Genomic DNA, 25,210 nt, shown 5'->3' on the forward strand with positions numbered 1-25,210 from the left:
GTGTGGACTGTGCGTCTCTCAGGTTCGCAGCAGGTCAGACACTGGATAGGTCTTGGTGACTGAGAAGCAAAGGAGGCCTGACTGGAGGTCAGAAGGGTAAGAAGTCTTCCAGAAACATTACAGTGGATAAATACACATTCGGAGGAGAAATGGAGAGTATGGAGCAAACAGAAAGCTGGACCAGCAAACACACAAACCACCTCTGTACATGCACTGTACATGAACCTCAGAGAGCCCCACAAAGTTTATCCACTTTGTGCTTAGTGTTGCCCAGTTATCTATACAGTACATCTATTATTACATTTTAACCAATTGCTGGCCAGTAGTCAGTGTTATGGGAGTGGTCTGAATGGCATGTAATCCAGTATAATCACTGGCTAGACCCTCTGAGTCCCTAATTACAATTTGCAGTCATGTAGTGCTATAACTGGGACCGAGATTGGAGGCAACGCTTGCAGGCAGGCAAGTGAGAAGTGGAGCTTCTGTCTTGTCATTGTGTCTTTGTGCTTATTTTACAGGATCTGGTGGAAGGGAAAGCCAGATGACCACTGCATGAATCATACAGATGTACAGTACATATATGCAGACTGTGTAATTACTGTGTCTGGTGAAAATGCATGCTGTACACTAGACCGATACATACCGTTCAGCTTCTTTAACCAGAATCTTGCCAGAGATTGCATTTCTGATGATTGATCAGTAAAAGGGAAAAAAAAGCTATTGTGAAGCTAGAGATGTTACTCTTTAGCTTCTGCACGTTTAGTGGGGGAGGTGTGCTGTGCTTCTTGTTCCATAGGGCAGTGCAGGCCGTTGCATACCCTGTAGGCCCTGAAGCAGAAATGTATTTATTATATGCTTTATTTTGTCATTCGGCTGTTATTAGCAGTGTGCAGATAGAAGTCTTGTCTTTCACACCGCTCGCTGCCATGTCGAAGGGCCTGCTATACTTACCTGTGAAGTTCAAGAAGAACTTCTGCCATGACGCTGCCGGTAAGTAAACATTGAGTGGCAAATGGCTTTAAAACTCAAGCTGCCCATGACGCGGTTTAATAATAGCAGCGCTACGTTGGTCTCCAAGGCCTTTAAAATGGATTGCACTGAGGAAAGAAAAGTTTTCCATCATTCACTGAATTTGTCATCTCTTTCAGTCGATCAAGCGAAGCAGCTGGATTCCGCAGTGTCTCTGGAGGAACTGAAGGAAGCTGTGGCTTGCAGAAAGAAAGGTAGACCATGTGAGTTTAATGCGACTCCTGAGTAGAACGAGCAGTGTAGCACTCGATAGGTCTCTATTATATAGGATGGCACTCTATTTTCACTTAACATAGTCTACGAAGATATCATGAGTTCAGTTAAATTGGCTAAATAATAAAACGTATGGTTCCGTAAATAAATGTTCCTATAATTTTTCATGAAAAATGAGGAATTTGATCCAATGAGGCGAACAAGTGCTTACAATTTTGAATGTTGTGTCTAAGGTTTTGAAAATTTAGCAGAAGCTTGTGAGATTAGGGTCGAAGTGATTTGTAAAAAAAACTGTAACTTGCAATGTTTTGCAAGTTCTTCAGTAACCAAGCAAATATTTTTCAGAATGTGGGTCTTTATAATCGAGTAGTTAAAAATTATTGTATTACTTTACTGCGGCACGGATGGTGCAGTGGGTAGCACTGCCGCCTCACAGCAAGGAGGTCCTGGGTTCGAATCCCCGTCGGCCGGGGCCTCTCTGTGCGGAGTTTGCATGTTCTCCCCGTGTCTGCATGGGTTTCCTCCGGGTACTCCGGTTTCCTCCCACAGTCCAAAGACATGCATGTTAGGCTGATTGGAGAGTCTAAATTGCCCGTAGGTATGAGTGTGTGAGTGAATGGTGTGTGCCCTGCGATAGACTGGCGACCTGTCCAGGGTATATTCCTGCCTTTCGCTCAATGTATGCTGGGATAGGCTCCAGCCCCTGAGACGGGTGCGTGGGGTTTGGACCCAAAATGCACGACTCAGAAACAATAGTAATATAAAGACCCCTCAGGGCTTTATTCGGGACGAATCCCAGGAGAGTAGTCAACACAAGCAAAGTCCATACACGTAGATCCAGCCAAACAAAAAGTAAACAAACAAAAAGCACGGTGCCGAGGGAAGAGGCAAACTCGTAGTCGGTAGACGTGCGGGGAGGTCCGGTAGCAGGAGAGCTGTCAGCGGGGCAGATGAACAGACGGACGGCAGGCAGAGGCGTAGTCGTGGACGAAGCGGGAGTCGAAACCATGAAACAATCAGCGAAGCAAAAGTCCAAAAACGGTAGGCAAGGACGAAGTCAAAAAACAAACGATGGTCACAAAACAGAAATCAATAAACAATGGTCGGTAAACAGGCGTGGATCGTAACGTGTAATCAAACAGTAAATAATGCTCAAGAGTTGCGTGGTAAACAGAGGCAGACAATTTCGCGAAGAACAGTTGCGCGACTGGGCTATAAATGCGGGTGTAGACAGGTGTAGACAATTAGTTAGAGCTTAGCAAGGAAATGGAAAACAGGTGCGATGGATGACAAGTTTAACAAGGAGATTAGTAATCGTTAGTAATAAACCTATCCTGCCCTAGCATTAGTAAATTAGTAAATGACATGCACGAGAAACGTAAGGTAACATGAACACATGATTAGTCTTGTTAGTTTCTACCCAATCCTGATCTAGCGTTAGTCGTTTTAGTAAATAGACAAATGGAAATAATTAGGGAGTGAATGACAGAAGGAGCGAGAGAGAAAAGGCGGAACGCAAGGTTTGCGGAAAAACATGTAAAAGTGTATGCATAAACCGTGACCAGTATACGTAACAATAAACATAAATCAAAACATGACACAACGCGAAAAACTAAGACGATAATCACTCAACATAACCAGGTAATAAAATCGTACGAAAACATAACTAGACATGACGAGAAAATAAATCGTAACATGAAATAAACTAAACAACATGACGAACCTAGACTAACATAATACATAAGACACTACGTGACTAAGACAACATGAATAAACATAAAACATGGCGAGACAGACCTGAAACGTGACAGCCCCCCTGCGACCCTGATCAGGATAAGCGGGTTCAGATAATGGATGGATGGATGGATGGTATTACTTTACTTTTTTGAAAATTTCTAGTTGGGTGCATATGTACCGTCCTGGCTTTGCACTTCAAAAACATTTGTGATGACCTTATAATAATTTCATGAATCTAAATTAAATGAAAGGGGAAGTTCAAATATGATGGTCCTCAAACCGCCAACTCTGCTCTTCCTCTCTCAGTAACTCAGGGTGAAGATGTGACCAATATTGACGTGAAAACCAACTGTACCTCCCTCCACACTGTCTCCCTGTTCGAATCCCGGTGTAGCCACGATAAGATCCGCACAGCCATTGGGCCCTTGAGCAAGGCCCTTAACTCTGCATTGCTCCAGGGGAGGATCGTCTCCTGCTTAGTCTAATCAACTGTACGTCGTTCTGGATAAGAGCGTCTGCCAAATGCCTTTAATGTAACGTGATGCAATACTGACAGGCATCTCATCCATGTGCGTTCAGGCCATAACAACGAGTTTAATCGTTTTATCCGTGCTTATGCTTGTGACTACAGAGACAGAGAAACGGGGACAAAGCTCACACCCCTACAGGCTGGCTGCAGTGTGTCTGGGGCTGCTGTGTGCTCTCTTATTGACTGCCACAATAGTCCTGTGTGTCCTCTGTGAGTATCTCCCTATCTGTGTATGTCCTTATTAGACACACGCCAAACTATGATTTTAAAGTTAACGTTTACATTTTTAAATTTACTATATAAACTCAATCTGCATGCAGACGTGGTCAAGAGGCTTGGCTGTTTTTCAGACCAACTGGCACAATGGGGAAGAAATGTGAGCTAAGTGACCATGGCATGATTGTTGGTGCCAGGGTGGTTTCAGAAACTGCTGATCTCCCGGGATCTCAGAAACTGCTTATCTCCTGGGATCTACAGGGATCTAAGAATGGTACGAAAAACAGTGAGCAGCAGTTCTGTGGGAAAAAAAGCCTTGTTAATCAGAGACCTCAGTGAAGGACCAGACTGGTATGACAGTAATGCAAATAAGCACACATTACAACAGTGGTATGCAGAAGAGCATCTCTGACCACACAACACATCATAACTCATAGTGGATAGGCTACAGTGGTAGAAGTCTAAAAAATAAGTCTAATGAATGCCTAATAACGTGCTCACTGAGTGTAAATGAAACTGAACATTCTACAGCGCTGAGATTGTGATATGGAAGACAGTTCATTTGTGTTATATACTATCGGCAACAGAAAAGATGCGTTTAATTAAAATGAATGAACTAAGTAAAAGACCCCGTCACTGTGTTTACCTTCATTTTGAGTAGATACATGACAATTCGCAATCCACAGTAAGAGAAAAGTAATAATGTATCTTAAAATGTGAACTTTGTTTTTTTTACCGTAAAATTCACCGATTCAAATCCCCACTGCGCCCTTGTGTTTTAGACATGCGTGCCGGTGAAGAGGGTGCTCTTCGTCAGAACGATACGATAGAGGAAGGGGTTGCGGAACAGCTCAGGGCCAACTGCAGCATTCACACTGACGACAATGGACAGCAGCAGGAGAACTACAACAAAATGGCCGAGGAGAAATGCCTGATACAAAAGAACTACAACAAAATGGCCGAGAGGAAGGACAAGCTGCAGAAGAACTACGACAAAATGGCCGAGGACAAGGCTCAGCTGCATAAAAGAAACAAGGTGCTGACCAAAGTCAATGCTCAGCTGCAGAAAAACTGCAGCACAGTATGGAAGGACTACAATACCCTGGACAATGACAAGAGACAACTGGTTACGGACTACAATGTCCTGGCAAAAGAGAAGATCCAGAGAGAGAGGGACTACAGCGCCTTAGAGACGGAATGCCAAACTCTGACCAGAGAGAAGAAAAGGGTTGAGGAGGAAAGGAAGACACTGCAACAACTACTGGAAGAAGAGAGGGACATGTTTCAGCGATGGAACCGTACCTTTATGGTTGTGTTGGAGAACATGAAACACAAGGAGCAGCTACAGAGGGACTTCGATGCCGTGTTGGCAAAATCCCCCTTCCTGGATCAGTACTGTCCCCTCAGCTTACAGAGTGAGTTGTGCTCTTCTTGCCTCAATTACATAACACAGAGAGAACTGGGGGAGACCTCGTTCTGGTGCACTCGTTCACGTGATTTATTGTCTCAAATTATCTTGTCTGCCATACATCTCGATTGGTCAGAAACGTGTGTTCTTCCTGTACAGAGAGAGTGTGCAAGCCCTGTCCACAGGGCTGGGAGCAGTTCTACTCCAAGTGTTACTACTTCTCCACGGAGAGGAAGAGCTGGATGGACGGTCGCAGTGACTGCATTAAGCAGGGAGCTGACCTGGTGGTAATAAAGAGTGAAGAGGAGCAGGTAAGATACTGTATGAATGTGACTGTGAGTTAATGTGAATGGGTGGGGGCGACATGGCTGAGGCAGTAAGAGCAGTTGTCTGGCAGTTGGAGGGTTGCCGGTTCGATCCCCCACCCGGGCTGTGTCGAAGTGTCCCTGAGCAAGACATCTAACCCCCAAAAGCTCCTGACGAGCTGGTCGGCGCCTTGCATGGCAGCCAATCGCCGTCAGTGTGTGAGTGTCTGTGAATCTGTGTATGAATGGGTGAATGAGAAGCATCAATTGTACAGCGCTTTGAATAAAGGCGCAATATAAATGCCAACCATTTACCGTTTTGTGTGTATGAGAAAGTAAACAGAACACATTTTACAAAAAGCATAAATGTATGCAGCCTATTGTGTGTTCAGTCTTGTTACCTTTACATTTACATTTTAGTCATTTGGCAGACGCTTTTAATCCGAAGCGATTTACAAGTGCATAGGTACTTCCACAAGTTAAAGCAACACATCCATAACTAGTAAAATACACATGAAGTGCTGTTCTAAACATACAGCCATCATAAGTGCAATTTTTATTTTTTTAATATATTTTTTTGGGGGTGTTAGACAAGAGGGATAGGGATATCGGAAAGGGGGGGGGGGATATCAGGAGGTGGGAAAAGGTTTGAAAAGGTGTGTTTTTAGTCTGCGTCGAAATAGGGTGCAGTTCATTTATCAGTGTGGTGTGGCCCACGCCGTTGCTCAGTAACTGACAGATCCAGATTGTGTCGGTGTGGACCGTGAGTCTCTCGATGTCTCTATTAGCAGGGTGATCAGTGAGTTCTGTGTCTGTGTTCAGGAGTTCATCACCACATACACATGAGATTATAACTGGATTGGACTGAGTGACTCAGAAACAGAGGGCACCTGGCTCTGGGTGGATGGAAGCCCCCTGCAGAGAGGGTAACACTACTGGGCATACATATTTAGACAGTGGAGAAACTGAGTATACTCCAGTACCTCCATATCACATACAACTCAATTAAAAAGCAACTATTATCGTGTGAGGTGTAAGTGGAAATAATGATGTTAAATGGCCACCAGAGGGTGGTAAATGGACTGGATTTACACAGCGCTTTCACACCAACAGGGAAAGGCTGCCATGCAAGGTACCAATGAGCTCATCAGGAGCAATTGGGCATTAGGTGTCTTGCTCCCGGACACTTTGACACGACCAGGGTGAGGGATCGAGCCGCAACTGTCTGAGTGCTAGATGACTGCTCTATCGCCCCTGTTATGACGCTACTAGTTATTGAACACGTAATATCTTATATATAACTTATATATAACTTTTACTGTACATGGGAGGTGTGTATTAGAATATTCTGATTCATAATGATCCTTATAAGCTAAATAATCGCTCACTATTTTCTCATAAGAAACTGCTGTTTGCACCAAATGTAGAGCACAAGCAGGTGTAAAACAGTTTATAAAGTGTAGCCGAACTGTGTTTCCCTGTGTGTGAAAATAATGTTTAGAAATGCTTAGAAAGCCAACCTGTACAGGAAGTAATGTGGAAGAATTTGAAAGTAAAAGTAAACATAGAATGAAGCAAATATCTCACACAGCCACCATAAATTACAAAAAACCGACATTAATTTTTGGGTTGCAAATTTGCCCTAAAAACATTGCTCCCTGGCTATGTAGGGGGTCAGAGTTAGGTTCCCATCCTAATTTGAAATGTTCACTGAGCAGTCATGTTCAGGCACCATCCCACACTGCTTCTGTTGAATTAAATACGTCCGCAGAAACAAGTGATGTTGCCGGCTTGATTCTTCACACCACCGTCGGAAAAAGACGTTTTATATTCCGCTTTGACATGCAGTCCATGGGGGCAAAATGAACCAGCGGGAGGTACTATACACTGAACCCTCCCATACTGGTAGCTCCATAGGGTGATACAATTGCCAACTGTGCGTTGCCCTATGGTGCTACCAGCCACAATCAGCACAGGCATGATCTGGATTTGGTCCATGACTGTGGGGCTCATCCATGCACCTGCCTTAGCCCAATGAGCCACCCGGCAGCCTGTGTCTCTGTGCTTATCTTACAGGTTCTGGAGGAACGGACAGCCGGACGACCATTTCTGGTTTGACAGTCGCACGCAGTACCAGGACGCAGACTGTGTGGTGACTGTGCCCGGTGAGAGTGCATGGATGGACACGCACTGCTACTCGTACCGCAGGTTCATCTGCGAGACTGACGCTCTGCTGCTTTAAAACGCCACTTCCTTTGATGCCAAGTGGGAAATCTGGGAAATTTTGTTCAAGAACATATGTAATCATTTTCCTCATTTTCCAAAGATGCTGAAAATATCAAAACGTTATGGCCAGACCAGAACTGTACCTATGTTTGAGAGTTGAGGCCTTAAAGGGAACAAAACAGAGACTGGCATAGAGACACAGAATACACTTCCATGTTGTGAAATAGTGTAGTGTGAAATACTGTGATATAGATTTGTGCTTCCCAAATGCATGCACATGTTTGCATTGAGACACTCTAATCCAGACAATCTTACACAGTTTTAACACACAATCCATTTATACAACTGGCTAATTTGACCAAAGTAATTCAGTTGGAGTGCTTTGCTTAATAGTACAACGGCACCACTGCAGTCAGGAATCAAATCCACAACATTTGGGTTAACTGCCAGGCTCCCAGACCATTGGACTCCAATCTAACCCTCCAATCATTGGCCCCAGCTACACTACAGCCCTCCAATCAGGGGCCCCGCCTACACGACAGCCCTCCAATCAGACGCCCCACCGATGTTCTCACTTACTGGACATGTTTGTAATGATCCCTCAGTGAATCGTGGACTGATAAAAATTAGTAGAAATTAATCCTAATCATAAAAAGCCTGTAAAGATGGTAAAAAAAAAAAAAAAGTTTAGTCTATTAAAAACAACCAGCTTTTAAATGTTGTTTTATTTTCATTATTTAAATATGTGTCCTGATTTTGGAATAATAAAGTAATGTAAATAAATGACTCTAACTATTATTGGTGGAACTGGTTTGAAGTTGATAAAAAAGTGATATTAAAGAATTATGGGATTTATTGACTCAGGAGGCCCAGGGGGACCATGAAGCAGTCAGGGGGGCCCATGGAAAATCAGAAAATACAGTGTCGAAAATTGGCTCAAAATAATAATGTTTTTAAGTTTTGACCAATAAGTTCCTTTAGTCTTTCACTATGGCTCAGTTTTTGGGTTCCTGCAGAGGCAGGTCACAGTGGCGCCCCTGTTACTGTAGCTTTCAAGTACACACGGATCGTGCAGATAACTGTGGAATTGTGAATGACCAAGTGTTACAACGACAATAAGGAAGGTGACAATCCACCATTATGTATTTGAGTAAGAGAAAATGTTATCAGTGCGCATCAGTGATAAGCGCATACAGGTAATTGGTGACAATCTGCCATTCTGGCTCATCGTTAACATATCGTTAACGTTGCATTTTCTATCAAGTAACTTCAATCTCTCTCTTTTAGCGAATATGTGGGCACATTATCATTAATTATCTCTTGTTCTGTTAGTGGTCAGGCAATGTCACGGTGCTCAATAGGTATCCGCAATGTTCTGGTTTGCTGGTTTCAGACCAAACAGGTATGAGGGTACAAGCAGTTGGCAGTGTCATTCTCACTCAGAATATATTCAAATATTCCTCCTTATGAATAAAGATATTTCTGTATTTTTATGTTTTTGAGCAGCACTACTGTGTGCCTTAACAGGATGGGCCACACCACAGCCTGCTTGGTTCTATTTTGAAAGTAGAAACAGATTATTCCAAAACAAAAAATGTTATGTTCCTTTTTTTCCTTCCCTTGCATCTGTGTTTCTCTCCTATACATTTTAATGCTGTCTTCCATACCATTTAAAATTTTAATTTGCAATGTAAAGATATAGATTTAACACGGAAATTGGCCACAGTGCAGGACACTACATATACATGTTAAAAGGCACACAAGCCGTGTGGTCTGTGATGCATCATTCAACAGGAAATGTCTTAACTAGTGCAATGGTGACACACACGCCCACACACATGGGCTCACACACACACACACACACACACACACACACACACACACACACACACACACACACACACTCACACACTATATACACTCACCTAGCTCTTTATTAGGTATTCATTAGACTTATTCTTTAGACTTCTACTTCTGTAACCTATCCACTTCGAGAGATGGGTGTGTTCAGAGCTGCTCTTCTGCACACCACTGTCATTTGCATTACTGTCACCTTCCTGTCAGCTTTGACCAAACTTTGCAACTCTAGAGACTAATGTGCATGAAAATCCCAGGAGATCTTTACATTACATTACATTACATTATTGGCATTTGGCAGACGCTCTTATCCAGAGCGACGTACAACAAAGTGCATACCCATAACCAGGGATAAGTTCACTGAAAGACCCTAGAGGTAAGTACAATTTCAACTGCTACCTGTACAACAAAGATAAGGACAAGGGCCATTTTTTTTTTTTTTTTTTTTTTTTTGAACAAACAAACAAACAGAGCAAAAGTCACCAAAGTTAACTATCCAAACACTGCTTACCTAGCCAACTAAAAATACCGATACACAAAGCAAGTCACAGAGACAACAATTAAGGTTCACAGGGAGGTAGGGAGGGATGGGGAGAGGTGCTGCTTGAAGAGGTGCGTCTTCAGCTTGCGCTTGAAGGTGGGGAGAGATTCTATAGTTCTGACGTCAACGGGGAGTTCGTTCCACCACCGTGGAGCCAGAACAGACAGTAGTCGTGAGCGTGAGGTGGAGGTTCTGAGAGGGGGAGGTGCCAAGCGGCCTGTGGAGGCTGAACGAAGAGGTCTGGCAGGGGTGTAGGGTCTGATGATTTTCTGCAGATAAGCTGGGGAAGACCCTTTAACTGCTTGGAAGGCTAGCACCAATGTTTTGAATTTGATGCGAGCCATGACAGGCAGCCAGTGGAGGGAAGTAAGCAAGGGGGTGACGTGTGAGTATTTGGGAAGGTTGAAGACCAGACGAGCTGCTGCATTCTGGATGAGTTGGAGGGGTCTGATGGCGGACGCTGGGAGGCCAGCCAAGAGGGAATTGCAGTAGTCCAGGCGGGACAGAACCATCGCTTGGACCAGGAGCTGGGTCGAGTAGGGGGTGAGAAAGGGGCGGATTCTCCGTATGTTGTATAGGAAGAACCTGCAAGACCGGGTCACCGCCGCAATGTTCTCGGAAAGGGACAGTCTGCTGTCCATCACCACACCGAGGTTCCTTGCACTGGGTGACGGCGTGAGATCTGTCACGTTTCAGGTCTGTCTTGCCCTGTTTTATGTTTTATCATTTGTCTTAGTCACGTATTGTCTTATCATGTATTATGTTAGTCTAGGTTCGTCATGTTGTTTAGTTTGTTTCTTGTTATGATTAATTTTCTTGTCATGTCTTGTTATGTTTCCTTACGATTATTTTTACCTTGTTATGTTGAGTGGTTATCGTCTTAGTTCGTTTAGTGTTTTGTTTTGATTTATGTTTATTGTTACGCAGACTGGTCGTTGTTTCAACATACACTTTTACATGTCTTTCCGCAAACCTTGCGTTCCGGCTTTCTCTCTCTCTCTTTCTGTCACTCACACCCTAATTATTTCTATTTGTCTATTTACTAAAACTACTAATGCTAGATCAGGATTGGGTAAAACAGTCTAATCATGTGTTCATGTTACCTTACGTTTCTCGTGCATGTCATTTACTAATTTACTAATGCTAGGGCAGGATAGGTTTATTACTAACGATTACTAATTATCTTGTTAAACTTATCATCCATCGCACCTGTTTTCCATTCCCTTGCTGCTCTCTAACTAATCGTCTACACCTGTCTACACCTGCATTTATAGCCCAGTCGCACTTCTGTTCGTTGCAAAATTGTCTGCCTCTTGTCCGTCAAAGCAACGCATGAGCATTATTACCGTTGATTACACGTTAAGATCCGAGCCTGTTTATCGACCACCGTTATTGATTTCTGTTTCGTTGACCATCGTTTGTTTTTGACCACATCCTCGCCTACTGCTTTTGTACCTTTGCCTCGCTGTTTGTTTTATGGTTTTGACTTCCGCATCGCCCTCGACTACGACTGCCTGCCGTCCGCCTGTACTTCTACCCTGCTGACCTGCTCTCCTGCTACCGGACCTCCCTGCACGTCTACCGACTACGAGTTTGCCTCTTCCCTCGCCACCGTGTTTTCTGTATTTATTGTTTTATTCGCTGGATCTACTTGTATGCTTGTTTTGATTACGCTTCTGGGATTCGTCCCGAATAAAGCCCTCGCGGGACTATATTTTACTATTCTTTCTGAGTCGTGCATGTTGGGTCCAACCCCCACGCACCCGTCTCAAGATCAGCAGTTTCTGAGATTCTGCCACCAACAATTATTCCACAGAAAAAAGTTACTTGCATTAAATTTTTTTCCCATTCTGATGGTTCATGTGATTAACTGAAGCTCCGGACTCATATCTACATGATTGTATGCATTGCACTGCTGCCACAAAATTGGATGATTAGATAATTGCATGAATAAGTAGGTGTAATAAAGTAAAAGTGTTCCTAATAAATATCTCAGTGAGTGTATATACTATATTGTAGAGGAACTTGAATGACCCGAATGAAGTAAGAAATGAGATTACTGATCCCTGCCCCCGTTCTCTCTCAGTAACTCGAGATGAAGATGTAACCTGTTCTGAGGTGAAACCTACCAACCATACCTCCTCCTGCATAGTGTCCCACTGTGGCTCCGCAGGTCAGTAAGCCCCTCTGTGGTTCAGCAGGTCAGTAAGCCCCTCTGTGGTTCAGCAGGTCAGTAAGCCGCTCTGTGGATGAGCATATTAAAAGTGACATCTGTATTTGGTGTAAATTAATTTAAATCTTTAATCATTGTTTCCACTCTAACAGATTGACTCCATTTGCAATGAGTTGTTGAGATGAGACACACCAGCTATGGATACGAATGGTTCTGAGTTAATTGATGGTTTGTATTATTTAACAATATGAGCACACTAATCTGCAATGTTATTAATTTAAAATTGTGAATGCTTATAAAGGAAGTCACTTTGTTGTTTTCATAATTTGTCATTTTTGCTTTTCTACTCATGAATTGAAAGGTAACAGCGCCATCCTGTGGCTCAGTATGAAAGGCAGCAAAGCCCATGAGCGTGAAAAAGAATGAACATGAAACACAAAGTTCAAGAGAGGCACAAATCATGAAAAACCGGGAACACTAATCTCAGGAAGGAAGGTTATTGTTGTTACAGATTTTTTCCAATCACTTTGGTGCTACTCTCACAAGTGTGTGGCGAATTTTAAAAACCTTTGACACAAGACTCAAAATGGTCAGCACATTTAACACAATCTATTCACCGGTTCAAAACATTGTCATTCATATCTATGACGAAATCTTGCACTTCAAAATTCAGCCACCCCAGGAGGTCCCCCCCTCTCCACACTTGCACTTCTCGGTCACGACTGCTGTAATCTACCAGGCCCAAGTCCTTGCATCTGTTGTATTCTAAGCACTTGAAACTGTATTTCCCTCTAGGGTTTTTCAGAACACTTATCTCTGGATATGGGTATGAACCTTTTTCTAGGTTGTTCTGGATAAGAGCGTCTGCCAAATGTGCAAAGAAACAAAGTGCTGATTGAAGTTGATGCAGATTGAGGTTCTAATTGTGAATTGGATATTCAATAGGTGAACAGGTGTTCAGGGAATTTCAATTTCATCTTTGGAATGATTGACGCGGAAAGAAAGAAGAAGACAAATGGCTGGATAATGTAGGGGAGAAGGAGAGAAGAACAGATTTCTGGTGGCAGGGGATGGATGGCGGATGCCTTGATATATCAGGAAACGATTACAGGGATGGATCAGACATGCACAGAGGTTCTTTCCCCAGTGAGGAGTCAGCTGATGAGTATTACAAATACGAGTGTTCTGCGATTATAAATCTTAATAATTAGACAAGCTGTAATCTCATGGGAACTACATTTTCAACATCCTGTGTTTTCCTTTATCTGTATAATGGCAGGTGCAGTCTGTGAGTATTTGGACAGTGACTACAGGCAGGTATGGCCACAGCTGTGATTCATTGTAAGCACCATAGCTGTGGCCCTTTCCCTAATCCCTGGGCGATATACGAGGCCTGTTTCCCGGTCTGTAGGATGAGCAGGGCCATTTGGGAAGCTGGTTCGTGGACACTGCTGCAGAAGTATTTTTGTAAGGGTATATTTGAAATTCTTCTTCATGGTGTCATTATAACATGTTGGTTTGCAAGATTGGCCTTGTTTTTATTTGAGGAAGTTTTGTTAAATTTTTGTGAATAAAAGGCAGTTCGCCAACCTTCCCTTTTGGTTTTGTCTGACCTGCCCACCTTGTGACTTCATTGCTCTCTAGCGACCCCCACTGGCTGATCAGGATCAAGGGACTGCATGTCAAATCTATATATGATAGGTCTTCCTCCAGTTCCACTATATGCTTATTTATTTATCTATTCACAGGCACAACAGCCCAACAATGTGGCGTATTGAATGATTTTTGAATCATTCTGGATGATTTTTGCATTTCTTTGACAAAAAATGCATTCACTGAACACAATCACCAAAAAAAAGTGTCTAAGTACAGCCCAATTTGCAAGTACTTGCATACTGATACTGTTATTACCTAACCCCATGTTTATTGGTTCCATGTTTGAAAAAGAGAATCGTCAGTACATTTGCGGTTAAACACTGTTTTCTGATTGGTAAAAGAGGCTGCTATATGAACGAATGAACAAAAGGTTACGGCAGTGTGGAAGCAGGAGCTACACAGTGTTTCAAGACATTTAGTCGCCACTTCCACCAATCCTTTACTTTATTCTGTATGTCCAAAGCAGGGACACAGCAGATACAAAACCAATACACTCAAGTTACAATCCACTACTTGACTTGAAGTAATGTCTGACTGTCACTGTTAATTGATATCACATCAACGCACATATTGGCAGATGAGAAACCCCATGAAGCCCTTCTGCTTTTTGAGAGAGTTGTGCAGGTTACCATTGTTAGGGAAAAAATGCCCTTTTTAACATTTCACAGGTGAGCATCGTCTGATGAAACAGATTCCACTAAAAACAACGATAGCTATACTTGAATTAACTTTCGGATTTATTTGCAAAGAAATGACAGAAAATGAGAAAGCTTAGCGGCTTTCTGATTTGAATCAGACACAGTAAGACTCTTATACACACTTTTCCAGAATGGGGGGCTTTACCAAAACAAAAAGACATGAAGCTGGCCACGAACATTCATCAGTATTTTGTCTTCTGAATACCCCTTGTCGATCTTGCTGTAAGACCAGAATGTGCTAGCTGAGAAGCAGAGACATTAAGGTCAAAGGTGGTCTGTCTGCTTGCAGAGAGACAGAGAAAGACTCCTAGTAAGCACTTAATTCAACAAGTGGTCTAATAGTAAAAAGGATTAACACTAAAAGGCTATTTGTAATCATGTGATTGTCTTTATGTTAACGCACATTGTCAATCAATAATCAATTAAGAAAATGACCCTTACATTTCTCTCCTTTCATCATTTCATGATACCATTCAAATAAGGTAACTGCAGCTGAACCAGGCCGATCCTCAGATACACGTTCTGTAAGACGTCGTCATGTTGAAGTGATGAGGAATAAATGATTACAAAGTTTTTCCAAAAAGCAGAAATGATTTATTTCAGCTTCAAACAGCTTTAAAAACAAATAAGAAAACAAATGGGACCGTTTTACTACATCAGCTTGGTGTTTCTGAGCACTAATGTAACATTACACATCCTCTTAGCAGAACGCTCAGAGATGGACTTTGTTTTTCAGACACAGACAGATGGAGATACATTTCACACAGGAAACACAGTGCTGCTTCTGGGTACATGTGGCTTATGGCTGTAGGCGAGCCATGTTTGGCAAGCTGCATGTACAGGTATGCAGAGTTATTCTTTTTTTTAGAGTATTTATTTTATTAGCAGATGTATTTATTATTCCTTATTATTCCTTCTCCCAACCCTCCACCCCTGCTGACCCTCCTACCCTCCCCAACTCCCTAACCTCCTTTTCTCCCCTCTCTGACGCCGACACGCTGAAACTCCTTACTTCCCACCGCCCAACCACCTGTCCTCTTGACCCCATCCCCTCTCCCCTCCTACAATCTATATCTGAGGACATTCTCCCTTTTCTCTCCTCTCTAATCAACACCTCCCTCTCTTCCGGCACCATGCCCTCTTCCCTGAAGAGGGCCAGAGTCACTCCCCTCCTCAAAAAACCTACTCTCGATCCCTCTGCCCTGAACAACTACCGGCCTGTCTCTCTTCTTCCCTTTCTCGCTAAAACCCTGGAACGGGCGGTCTGCTCCCAACTGTCCACCTATCTTCTCCACAACAATCTCCATGACCCCAACTAGTCTGGCTTCAAGAGTGGCCACTCCACTGAAACCGCCCTGCTCGCGGTCACTGAGGCACTCCACTCTGCTAAAGCAAAATCCCTCTCCTCTGTCCTCATCTTCCTCGACCTGTCGGCCGCCTTCGATACAGTCAACCATGAGATTCTGCTCTCATCGCTGGCTGGGATGGGTGTCACAGGTTCTGCACTCGCTTGGTTTTCCTCCTACCTCTCTGGTCGCTCCTACCAGGTGACTTGGAGGGGCGCACTCTCCGACCCTCAACCCCTACGAACTGGAGTCCCGCAGGGCTCGGTTCTTGGGCCTCTCCTCTTCTCGCTATACACCATGTCTCTTGGTTCTGTTATCTCTTCCCACGGCTTCTCTTATCACTCCTACGCTGATGACACCCAACTCTTCATTTCCTTCCCCCCTGACACCCAAATCACCACACAGATCTCTGCCTGCTTGGCTGATATCTCTGCATGGATGACTTCCCATCACCTGAAGCTCAACCTTGCCAAAACTGAGCTTCTCTACATCCCTGCTAAGTCCTCTCCGTCAATCGACCTCTCACTGACTGTGGAGGACTTTGTAGTTTCCTCCTCCCGTATGGCAAAGAATCTTGGGGTGACTCTTGATAACTGCCTCTCCCTGGCTCCACAAGTATCCTCCACTGCCAGAACCTGCAGGTTCTTTCTGTTTAATATACGCCGCATCCGTCATCTCCTGACGGAGAAAGCCACCCAGCTCCTAGTCCAGGCGCTCGTCATTTCCCGCCTGGATTACTGCAACTCCCTCCTAGCCGGTCTCCCAGCGTGCGCCATCAAGCCCCTCCAGCTGGTCCAGAATGCTGCAGCCCGCTTGATCACCAGTCAGCCCAGGTCGGCTCATGTCACCCCGCTTCTCATTGGCCTCCACTGGCTTCCTATTGCCGCACGCATCCGATTCAAGGCCCTAGTGTTGGCATTTCAGGCTGTTAAGGGGACTGCCCCACATTACATACAATCCCTGATCACTCCCTACTCCCCAGCTAGACCACTCCGGTCTGCCAGCTCTGGTCGCCTTATGATTCCCTCTCTACGGGCACCTGGCGGTCGAGCTGCACGTTCACGCCTGTTTTCCGTTCTGGTTCCTCAGTGGTGGAATGACTTGCCTACCACTGTCAGGACAGCAGAATCCCTCCCCCTATTTCGACGCAGACTCAAAACACACCTGTTCAAACTCTACCTTAGTCCCCCCTCCTGATTTACCCCGCCCCCCCCTTCTGATACCCCTATCCCTGTCTAACCCCCCCAAAAAAAAAAAAAAAAAATTGCACTTATGATGACGACTATATGTTTAGAACAGCAGTCCAGGTGTATTTTTCTAGTTCTGGATGTGATGCTTTGACTTGTGGTAGAACCTATGCACTTGTACGTCGCTTTGGATTAAAAGCGTCTGCCAAATGACTAAAATGTAAATGTAAATGTAAATGTATAAGACATGATCTTTTGTTGCAGGGTGATTGCAGTTGCATACGGAGCTCCATAATGTTTTGGAGAAATACTTTTTTTGTACTCCACAATTTTAGATTTGTGATCACATGTTGTTAAATCACACGTGGTTAAAATGCAGATTCTCAGCTTTCATTAGGGTATTTAGTATATTTTAGTACATTTTTGTATCACCATGAAGAAATTACAATGTTTTTAATACATAGTCCCTCCCCATGTCAGGGCATCATAACGGTTGGGACATCTACAAAGTCATGTTTAGTACTTTGTCACATATCTTTTGCGTGTAATGGCTGCTTGATGCCTGTGACCCACAGACATCACCAGGTGTGCAGTATCTGATCTGGTGATGCTCTGCCAGGCCTGTACTACAATTATCTTCCTGCTTGTTTTGGGGACAGGTTGTCTTGCTTTTTGTTTTCCTGTCATGTTACATTACACATAATGTAATACCATTCAAATAAGGTAACTGCAGCTGAACCAGGCTGATCCTCAGATACACGTTCTGTAAGACGTGGTCATGTTGAAGTGATGAGGAATGAATGATTGCAAAGTTTTTCCAAAAAGCAGAAATGATTTATTTCAGCTTCAAACAGACATTCAGAATTCTACATATTGTATTTTGAAATAAGTTTTAAAAACAAATAAACAAAGAAAACAAATGGGACAGTTTTACAACATCAGCTTGGTGTTTCTGAACACTAATGTAGCATTACACATCCTCTTAGCAGAATGCTCAGAGATGGGCTTTGTTTTTCTGACTCAGACAGATGGAGATACATTTAACACAGGAAACACAGTGCTACTTCTGGGTACATGTGGTTTATGGCTGTAGGCCACAGCCTCTGTTTGGCGAGCTGCATGTACAGGCATGCAGAGTTATTCTTTTTTTAAGTATGTATTTCATTAGCAGATGTATAAGACATGATCTTTTGTTGCAGGGTGATTGCAGTTGTATACGGAGCTCCATATTGTTTGGGAGAAATACTTTTTTTCTCGATTTGGCTTTGTACTCCACAATTTTAGATTTGTGATCAAACGTTGTTAAATCAAACGTGGTTAAAATGCAGATTCTCAGCTTTCATTAAAGGGTATTTTTTTAATACATTTTTGTATCACCATGAAGAAATTACAGTGCTTTTAATACATAGTCCCTCCCCATGTCAGGGTATCATAACATTTGGGACATGCAGAAAGTCATGTTTAGTACTTTGTCACATATCTTTTGTGTGTAAAGGCTGCTTGATGTCTGACCCACAGACATCACCAGGTGTGCAGTATCTGATCAGGTGATGCTCTGCCAGGCCTGTACTACAGCTATCTTCCTGCTTGTTTTGGGGGCGAGTTGTCTTGCTTTTTGTTCAGTTAGATTCAAATCATGTGAATGACTTGGCCAGTCAAGAATTTTCCTGTTTTTTCTTTGAGAAACTCCTTTGCTGTCTCTGTCTTGGCCTTTAGCGTAGTGGTTAAAGTACATGACTGGGACCCACAAGGATAGTGGTTTGAATCCCGGTGTAGCCACAATAAGATCCACACAGCTGTTGGGCCCTTGAGCAAGGCCCTTTTCCCTGCATTGCTCCAGGGGAGGATTGTCTCCTGCTTAGTCTAATCAACTGTACATTGCTCTGCCAAATGCCATTAATGTAATGTAATGTCTCTCTAGACTCTGAATATGAACTAACATGTGTCTATATTGTTGATCTATTGTCTGAGTATCTATGTCTGTTTTGTCTGTGTACCACTCTGTGCTAAATGTATGAGAACAAGAGCTGTTTGTTAGATGCAAAGCAGCTCATGGAGCTGTCTTGTAATAATTTTTAACCAGGTTATGCTTGAAACTCACTCACTCACAGATTCAATTCAGGGGGCGCGACATGACAGCAATGACGTAATACCTCCAACTATACTTCCTCAGATACAATAGACCACAGCGACCATTATCAGCAGTTTTCAGAAATGGCTGCATCTACAGTCTCCAAAGATTCAGAGGGTATATACACTGAACTGGCCTCCACACAACAAGATGTATACAGCACTCTGGGCCGCACCACACTCAACAGCTCAAGAGCTCAGCACACAGGTAAGAACACACTTTTTTGTTTATTTGAGTTTATTTGTATTTGTTATAAATGGTAAATGGCAGGCATTTATATAGTGCCTTTATCCAAAGCGCTGTACAATTGATGCTTCTCCATTCACCCATTCATACACACACTCACACACTGACAGCGATTGGCTGCCATGCAAGGCCCCAACCAGCTCATCAGGAGCATTTGGGGGTTAGGTGTCTTGCTTCGACACAGCCTGGGCGGGGATCGAACCGGCAACCCTCCGACTGCCAGACGACTGCTCTTACTGCCTGAGCCATGTAGCCCCGTTATTTGTTTATTTGAGTTCATTTCTTTTATCTGTGACTTTGCTTGTGACAGAGAAAAGGGGACAAAGCTCCCACCCCTACTGGCTGGCTGCAGTGTGTCTGCTGTCTGCTCTCTTATTGGCTGCCACTATAGCCCTGGGTGTCCTCTGTGAGTATTTCACTATATCTGTGTATGTCCTTAATGGAAATACCCTGAACTGTGATTTTAGAGTGAACTTAAAAAAAAAGGATTTCCTACATAATGTGTCAATCTGCTTTACTATCAATGTGTCTGAGTGGGTATTATGATACAACCCGCCATCGTTTTATTTTTCATTAAGATCATTAGATTTTTACATGAATGCCTATACTTATGCAAAAGAGGCCATTCAAACCAACATGAAACTGTTACACTACTGAGTAGTCAACTAAAATGCCCACAATGTTCAGTTTATATGGTCAAGATGAAACATGTTTGCTCTGATTGTCAGCAAATACTGCATTAATTAGATTAGTAATATAATAATGAATGTTCCTTCACACACCAGACCATAAGGGGACAAAGTGTGAGTCTACGGAGTGCTCAAATACGGTGAGAGAACTGGTGGGGCTCAAAGCCAATTACAGCAGAGGGATTGAAGAAGAGAGGAGGAAGAATAACAGGGCTTTCCTTTCAATGGTAGAGAAACATTTCCAATTTCTGGAAAAATGCTGCCCTGTAAATTCAAACGGTGAGTTGTATTACCGTTAGCATAATCTGTAGATGGAGATGATCTTTTTGCTACTTGTTGGTGGTTTTCTGTTTAAAAAAATGATCTATTGTATTTCTGTGAAAAAGAGATATATGAGAGAAATTAAATTTCTTATTATGTTTCTTAAATTATTTCTTATTTATATGATTTCTTGTTGCAAAGCATCTTGTTTGTTGTGCATCTGTAATTGACACAATCTGTGGCCTTTTCTTCCTGTACAGAGAGAGTGTGCAAGCCCTGTCCACAGGACTGGAAGCTGTTCTCTTCCAAGTGTTACTACTTCTCCGGGGAGGAGAAGAGCTGGGAGGACAGTCGCAGTGACTGCTTAAGACAGGGAGCTGACCTGGTGGTAATAACGAGTGAAGAAGAGCAGGTAAGATACTGTGTGAGTGAGAGACTGACTGACTGACTGACTGACAGACTGAGTGCGACAGAAAAAAAACTAGAGTCACGTAATATTCTATTGTTATTGAAATGTATTAATGTTTCAATGGAACCAACCAAAAGCAAACATTAATTCAATAAAAAATCGATTTAGAATTGAATAGACCAAAATCCAAAGGTCCATGATTATTGGTACCCCTGGTACTTGGGGCATCCACCTCTGGCGAGGATAACAGTATTGAGTCTCTTCCATTAGTGCTTGACAAGGTTAAAGAACACATTGTGTGGGATTTTGGACCATTCCTCTTTGCAGATCCTTGCAAGATCCTTCATATTCTTGAGTTTATGTTGGCCTCTTCAGTTTAGCGCACAGGTTTTTGATTGGATTGAGGTGGCAGAACATAGCTTTTGCTGTCATGGAACCATTTCTGTGTGAATTTTGAGTTATGCTTTGGGTCATTGTTTTGCTGGAAAGTCCACCGACAGCCAAGTCTCAACCTTGTGTTAGAGGCAACCAGATTTTCAGCCAAAATTGCCTGATACTTGGTGGAATCCATCATACCATTAATTTTAACCAGTGCCCCAAGACCTCTGGAATTAAAACAGATTTCTCGGTGCACTTTCTCCATAGGTATGATATCTGATTTCTGTTTCAATGGCATACATGCTGATCCTGCATCTTTTACATTACGTTACATTAACATTACAAGGCATTTAGCAGACGCTCTTATCCAGAGCGACGTACAATGAAGTGCAGATCGAACACAGGAACAAGTGTGAAGAGGACCCTAGAGGACAGTACGGTCAAGTCCTAGCGTGACCATACAGATACATCTGACCAAAATGTTCAGTTTGGTCTCATCTGACCACAGCACCTTCGTTCAATAATACTTTAAATGACCATATGAGACCAAAATTGAATGTATTATTATTATTATGTGCATTACCAGTGCGGGGTGCCGATAATTCTGGAGCCTACTGTACGTGAACTTGTGTAGCCTTAATCAAAAGTACAAACAATCAAGACATATCTTTTAAGTTATGGTCAGGTGAACTGGCAGTCCTACATGTATCCATTTTTTACCATCTTTTACCAACAAAGTATAATCTAAAAAAACCTTCTTTTAAACCTTTATACAAAACAAAGTAGATAAAAACTTAGTAGATTTAAAAAATCCATCCATCCATCCATCCATTATCTTAACCCGCTTATCCTGAACAGGGTCGCAGGAGGACTGGAGCCGATCCCAGCATACATTGGGCGAAAGGCAGGAATACACCCTGGACAGGTCGCCAGTCCATCACAGGGCATACACACCATTCACTCACACACTCATACCTATGGGCAATTTAGACTCTCCAATCAGCCTAGCCTACATGTCTTTGGACTGTGGGAGGAAACCGGAGGAAACTCACGCAGACACGGGGAGAACATGCAAACTCCACACAGAGAGGCCCCGGCCGACGGGGATTCGAACCCAGGACCTCCTTGCTGTGAGGCGGCAGTGCTACCCACTGCACCATCCATGCCGCCATTTAAAAAATCCCAAAATCAGAAATAAACACATAAGAACCCCTCAATCAAAGCCAGGGTACATGTAGGGTCCTACCAAATTCACAGAAACTTTTGGTCAATTTCAGTGTTCTGAACTACAATACATGTCGTTAACAAAAAAACAAAGAACCTGACTCCACAATCTGTGATTTCATTGTCACAGACAGGGCAGCACAGATGGTGCAGTGGGTAGCACTGCTGCCTCACAGCAAGGAGGTCCTGGTGTCAAATTCCGGTCGGTAGGGGCCTCACTGTGTGGAGCTTGCATGTTCTCCCCGTGTCTGCGTGGGTTTCCTCCGGGTACTCCGGTTTCCTCCCACAGTCCAAAGACATGCAGGTTAGGCTGATTTGAGAGTCTAAATTGCCCATGGGTATGAGTGTGTGTGTGAGTGTGTGTGAGTGGGTGCGAGTGCGTGCGTGTGTGTGCCATTCACTCACACTGGTGACCTGTCCAGGGTGTATTCCTGCCTTTCACCCAATGTATGTGTAGCATGGTTGGCTCGGCTGGTTCGCTAGTAAGCACGGATGGTGCAGTGAAAGCGAAGGCTGGTAGCAGGTTATCGCGACAACACTCCCTGATGACGTAACCCTCAAATTCAAAAGAACGTTGTTGCCCTTGGCTAGGGGCGAGTTCGTCTTTAGCTGACTGGTAATTATTTGGACAAGTGAGAGGCCGGGGTTCAAATCCCACCTCGGACTCACCTGTTATATTATATATAATTTCTCACCTGTTACATATGCTGGGATAGACTCCTGTTCAGGATAAGTGGGCTGAGATAATGGATGGATCTGGTAGGACCCTGGGTGTGTGGAATTATCAAAGCTCTTCAAACCTCAATATTTGATCATAAAAGATTGAACCATTTGGTCAGAATACTAAGAAAACCTCTAAGAGAAATAACTTCCCAAAAATAAAATAAAAATCTACTTGATTGTCATAAGATTACCATAACATTAACCAAATGCTGAAATTCTCAAGATTCCCTTTGCCATTGGGATCGAGAGTGTTGGTCAAGGTTAGGTTTAAGCTATCATAGGCAGCTTCTTATCAAAATGGATATTAGAGATAATTAGATCACATCCTGGGACCCTAATGTTATCTCCTAGGAGGAGTGTTTTTTGAGGTTGTTTTAGAGTGAGATTGGCACCTCTTGAGCAAATGGACCAGCATTCTTTGCTGATTCTTTGCAGTCTGGCAGGAGGCATTATGTACAAACTCTCTAAGGCTTCTGACTGGACCTGGTATGCTTGCCTGTGGAAATGTGGATAATAATTAGCAAGTAAACTGGAGAAAAATGTTATGTTGTATTTTGAACAATGGAATACATGACTCATATCAGTGGATACATTCTCAATAAGCCTCATGCTCTGTAACTGACAGATCCAGAATATGTTGGTGTGGACTCTGTGTCAGCAGAGTTAGCAGTGAGAGTCATTATGTGTCTGTGTTCAGGGGTTCATCACCAACAGAACAAGAGAGCACCCATACTGGATTGGATTGACTGACTCAAAAACAGAGGGTGTCTGGCTCTGGGTAGACAAAACCTCGCCGCAGAAATGGTAGGCTTTTATAGCTATATATGAGTTAATATTTTGTAATAATTTAATGTCTATCTTTCTATATCATCATTTTTCCATGTGCAGTATCACTGTTCTAGTTTTTGTGTGTTGTTCCACAGTGTGTAGTTCATGGTGACTACCAAGCACTTGCAAAACCCACAAAATGTGGATTTTTGTATATCCGATAATATTAAACGATGATAATAATATTCTACAAGCATAACAACAAAAGCCATAATTGTAACCAGAGTATACAGTGTCAGGTAGTGCTGTAGCCGTAGGCAACGTGAAGGTGTCACTGTAGTCATTCAGTGGCTCTGCTTCTCATACAGGTTCTGGAGAAGTGGAGAACCGGATGATCATTACTGGCCTGAGAACGAAACCTGGGGCAAAGAAAAAGATGCAGACTGTGCAGTTACCGTTCCTTATGAGAACACGTGGAACGATACCTACTGCTATTCTAATGCTAAGTTTGTCTGTGAGACTGGCGCTCTTTTGTTATAAACAGTCTGCCATGCTGGATGATGTCATTATCATTACTTGGAATCATATCATCATTTGGAAAGTATGTGACTTGAGTGTTGACCTAGGAGAAATGCTTTTATAATGTATAACGTTTTTCTCAATCGCTTTGGCCCAATCCCCGCAACATTTGTCATGTTCTCTTAACTATAGGAGTATTTGCCAAAACATTTTATGTCCAATAAAAGACTTCAAATGAATTCACAATAACCATCACAGTTTATTTTTTCTTTATGAACTTTAAGCGGAAATAGCATGAAGAATTACAATATTGCACAATTGCACACCTGTTTTCTCTTCAGAATGTTCATATGATTGATGACACCTTGGACCGGCCCGCATTAGGTTGTAAGACCATGGTTGATTACATACAACGACATACACAAAGAGTAGTTGCACAGATTGTTTGAGAGTAAGACTATTCAACAGGAAAACACCTTAATCTGTTCTGATCAGCAAGACTTATGCCATTGAACATTGCGCCAATTGTAACTGTGTACTATGGGTGCACCTACTGTACGTTTCACTGAAACCAGAGCGAGAGTTCTTCTGTTTGTTTCATCTTCAATTTGTATCACAAATAAATATATTTTTTTAACCTGTCTTGTTGCCTTTTGCACTTAAATCTGACTTAACCCCTTCACAGATGTGAAGGCAGGGGGGAGAGGTGTCTGCGTGTGTGGTGGTATGACAGAGTGAGAG

The 25,210-nt window shown here is 43.0% G+C and overlaps 1 protein-coding gene across 6 annotated transcripts; it reads left to right on the forward strand.

Annotated features, from left to right (window-relative positions):
- LOC133107192 (CD209 antigen-like protein C) lies at positions 1 to 25,101 on the forward strand. 6 transcript variants are annotated; one of them, XR_009704572.1, is made up of 10 exons: positions 1 to 567; positions 887 to 990; positions 1,149 to 1,232; positions 3,286 to 3,470; positions 3,611 to 3,718; positions 3,859 to 3,998; positions 4,507 to 5,139; positions 5,292 to 5,443; positions 6,260 to 6,363; positions 7,514 to 8,450. XR_009704572.1 is itself a non-coding variant. In XM_061216108.1 (10 exons), exons 6-10 carry the CDS (start codon positions 3,872 to 3,874, stop codon positions 24,488 to 24,490), a joined length of 1,191 nt encoding a protein of 396 aa, XP_061072092.1. In that variant the 5' UTR covers positions 1 to 567; positions 887 to 990; positions 1,149 to 1,232; positions 3,286 to 3,470; positions 3,611 to 3,718; positions 3,859 to 3,871; the 3' UTR covers positions 24,491 to 25,101. The 6 variants fall into 6 exon arrangements, 5 of the variants coding, with proteins under 5 accessions (XP_061072092.1, XP_061072093.1, XP_061072094.1 ...); XM_061216108.1 differs by lacking the exons at positions 6,260 to 6,363; positions 7,514 to 8,450 and adding exons at positions 23,880 to 23,986; positions 24,319 to 25,101; XM_061216109.1 differs by lacking the exon at positions 6,260 to 6,363.
- Positions 25,102 to 25,210: the final 109 nt, after the last annotated feature.

The sequence above is a fragment of the Conger conger genome, chromosome 13, assembly GCF_963514075.1.
Source record: "Conger conger chromosome 13, fConCon1.1, whole genome shotgun sequence".
Lineage (NCBI taxonomy): Eukaryota > Metazoa > Chordata > Actinopteri > Anguilliformes > Congridae > Conger > Conger conger.

Bases quoted from the DNA above. Each gene is read 5' to 3' on its own strand.
- LOC133107192 (XM_061216108.1), top strand. From the start codon at position 3,872: ATGGGGAAGAAATGTGAGCTAAGTGACCATGGCATGATTGTTGGTGCC. The intron at 3,999-4,506 runs GTACGAAAAACA...CTTGTGTTTTAG, and splicing joins TCTACAGGGATCTAAGAATG to ACATGCGTGCCGGTGAAGAG. The intron at 5,444-23,879 runs GTAAGATACTGT...GTCTGTGTTCAG, and splicing joins TAAAGAGTGAAGAGGAGCAG to GGGTTCATCACCAACAGAAC.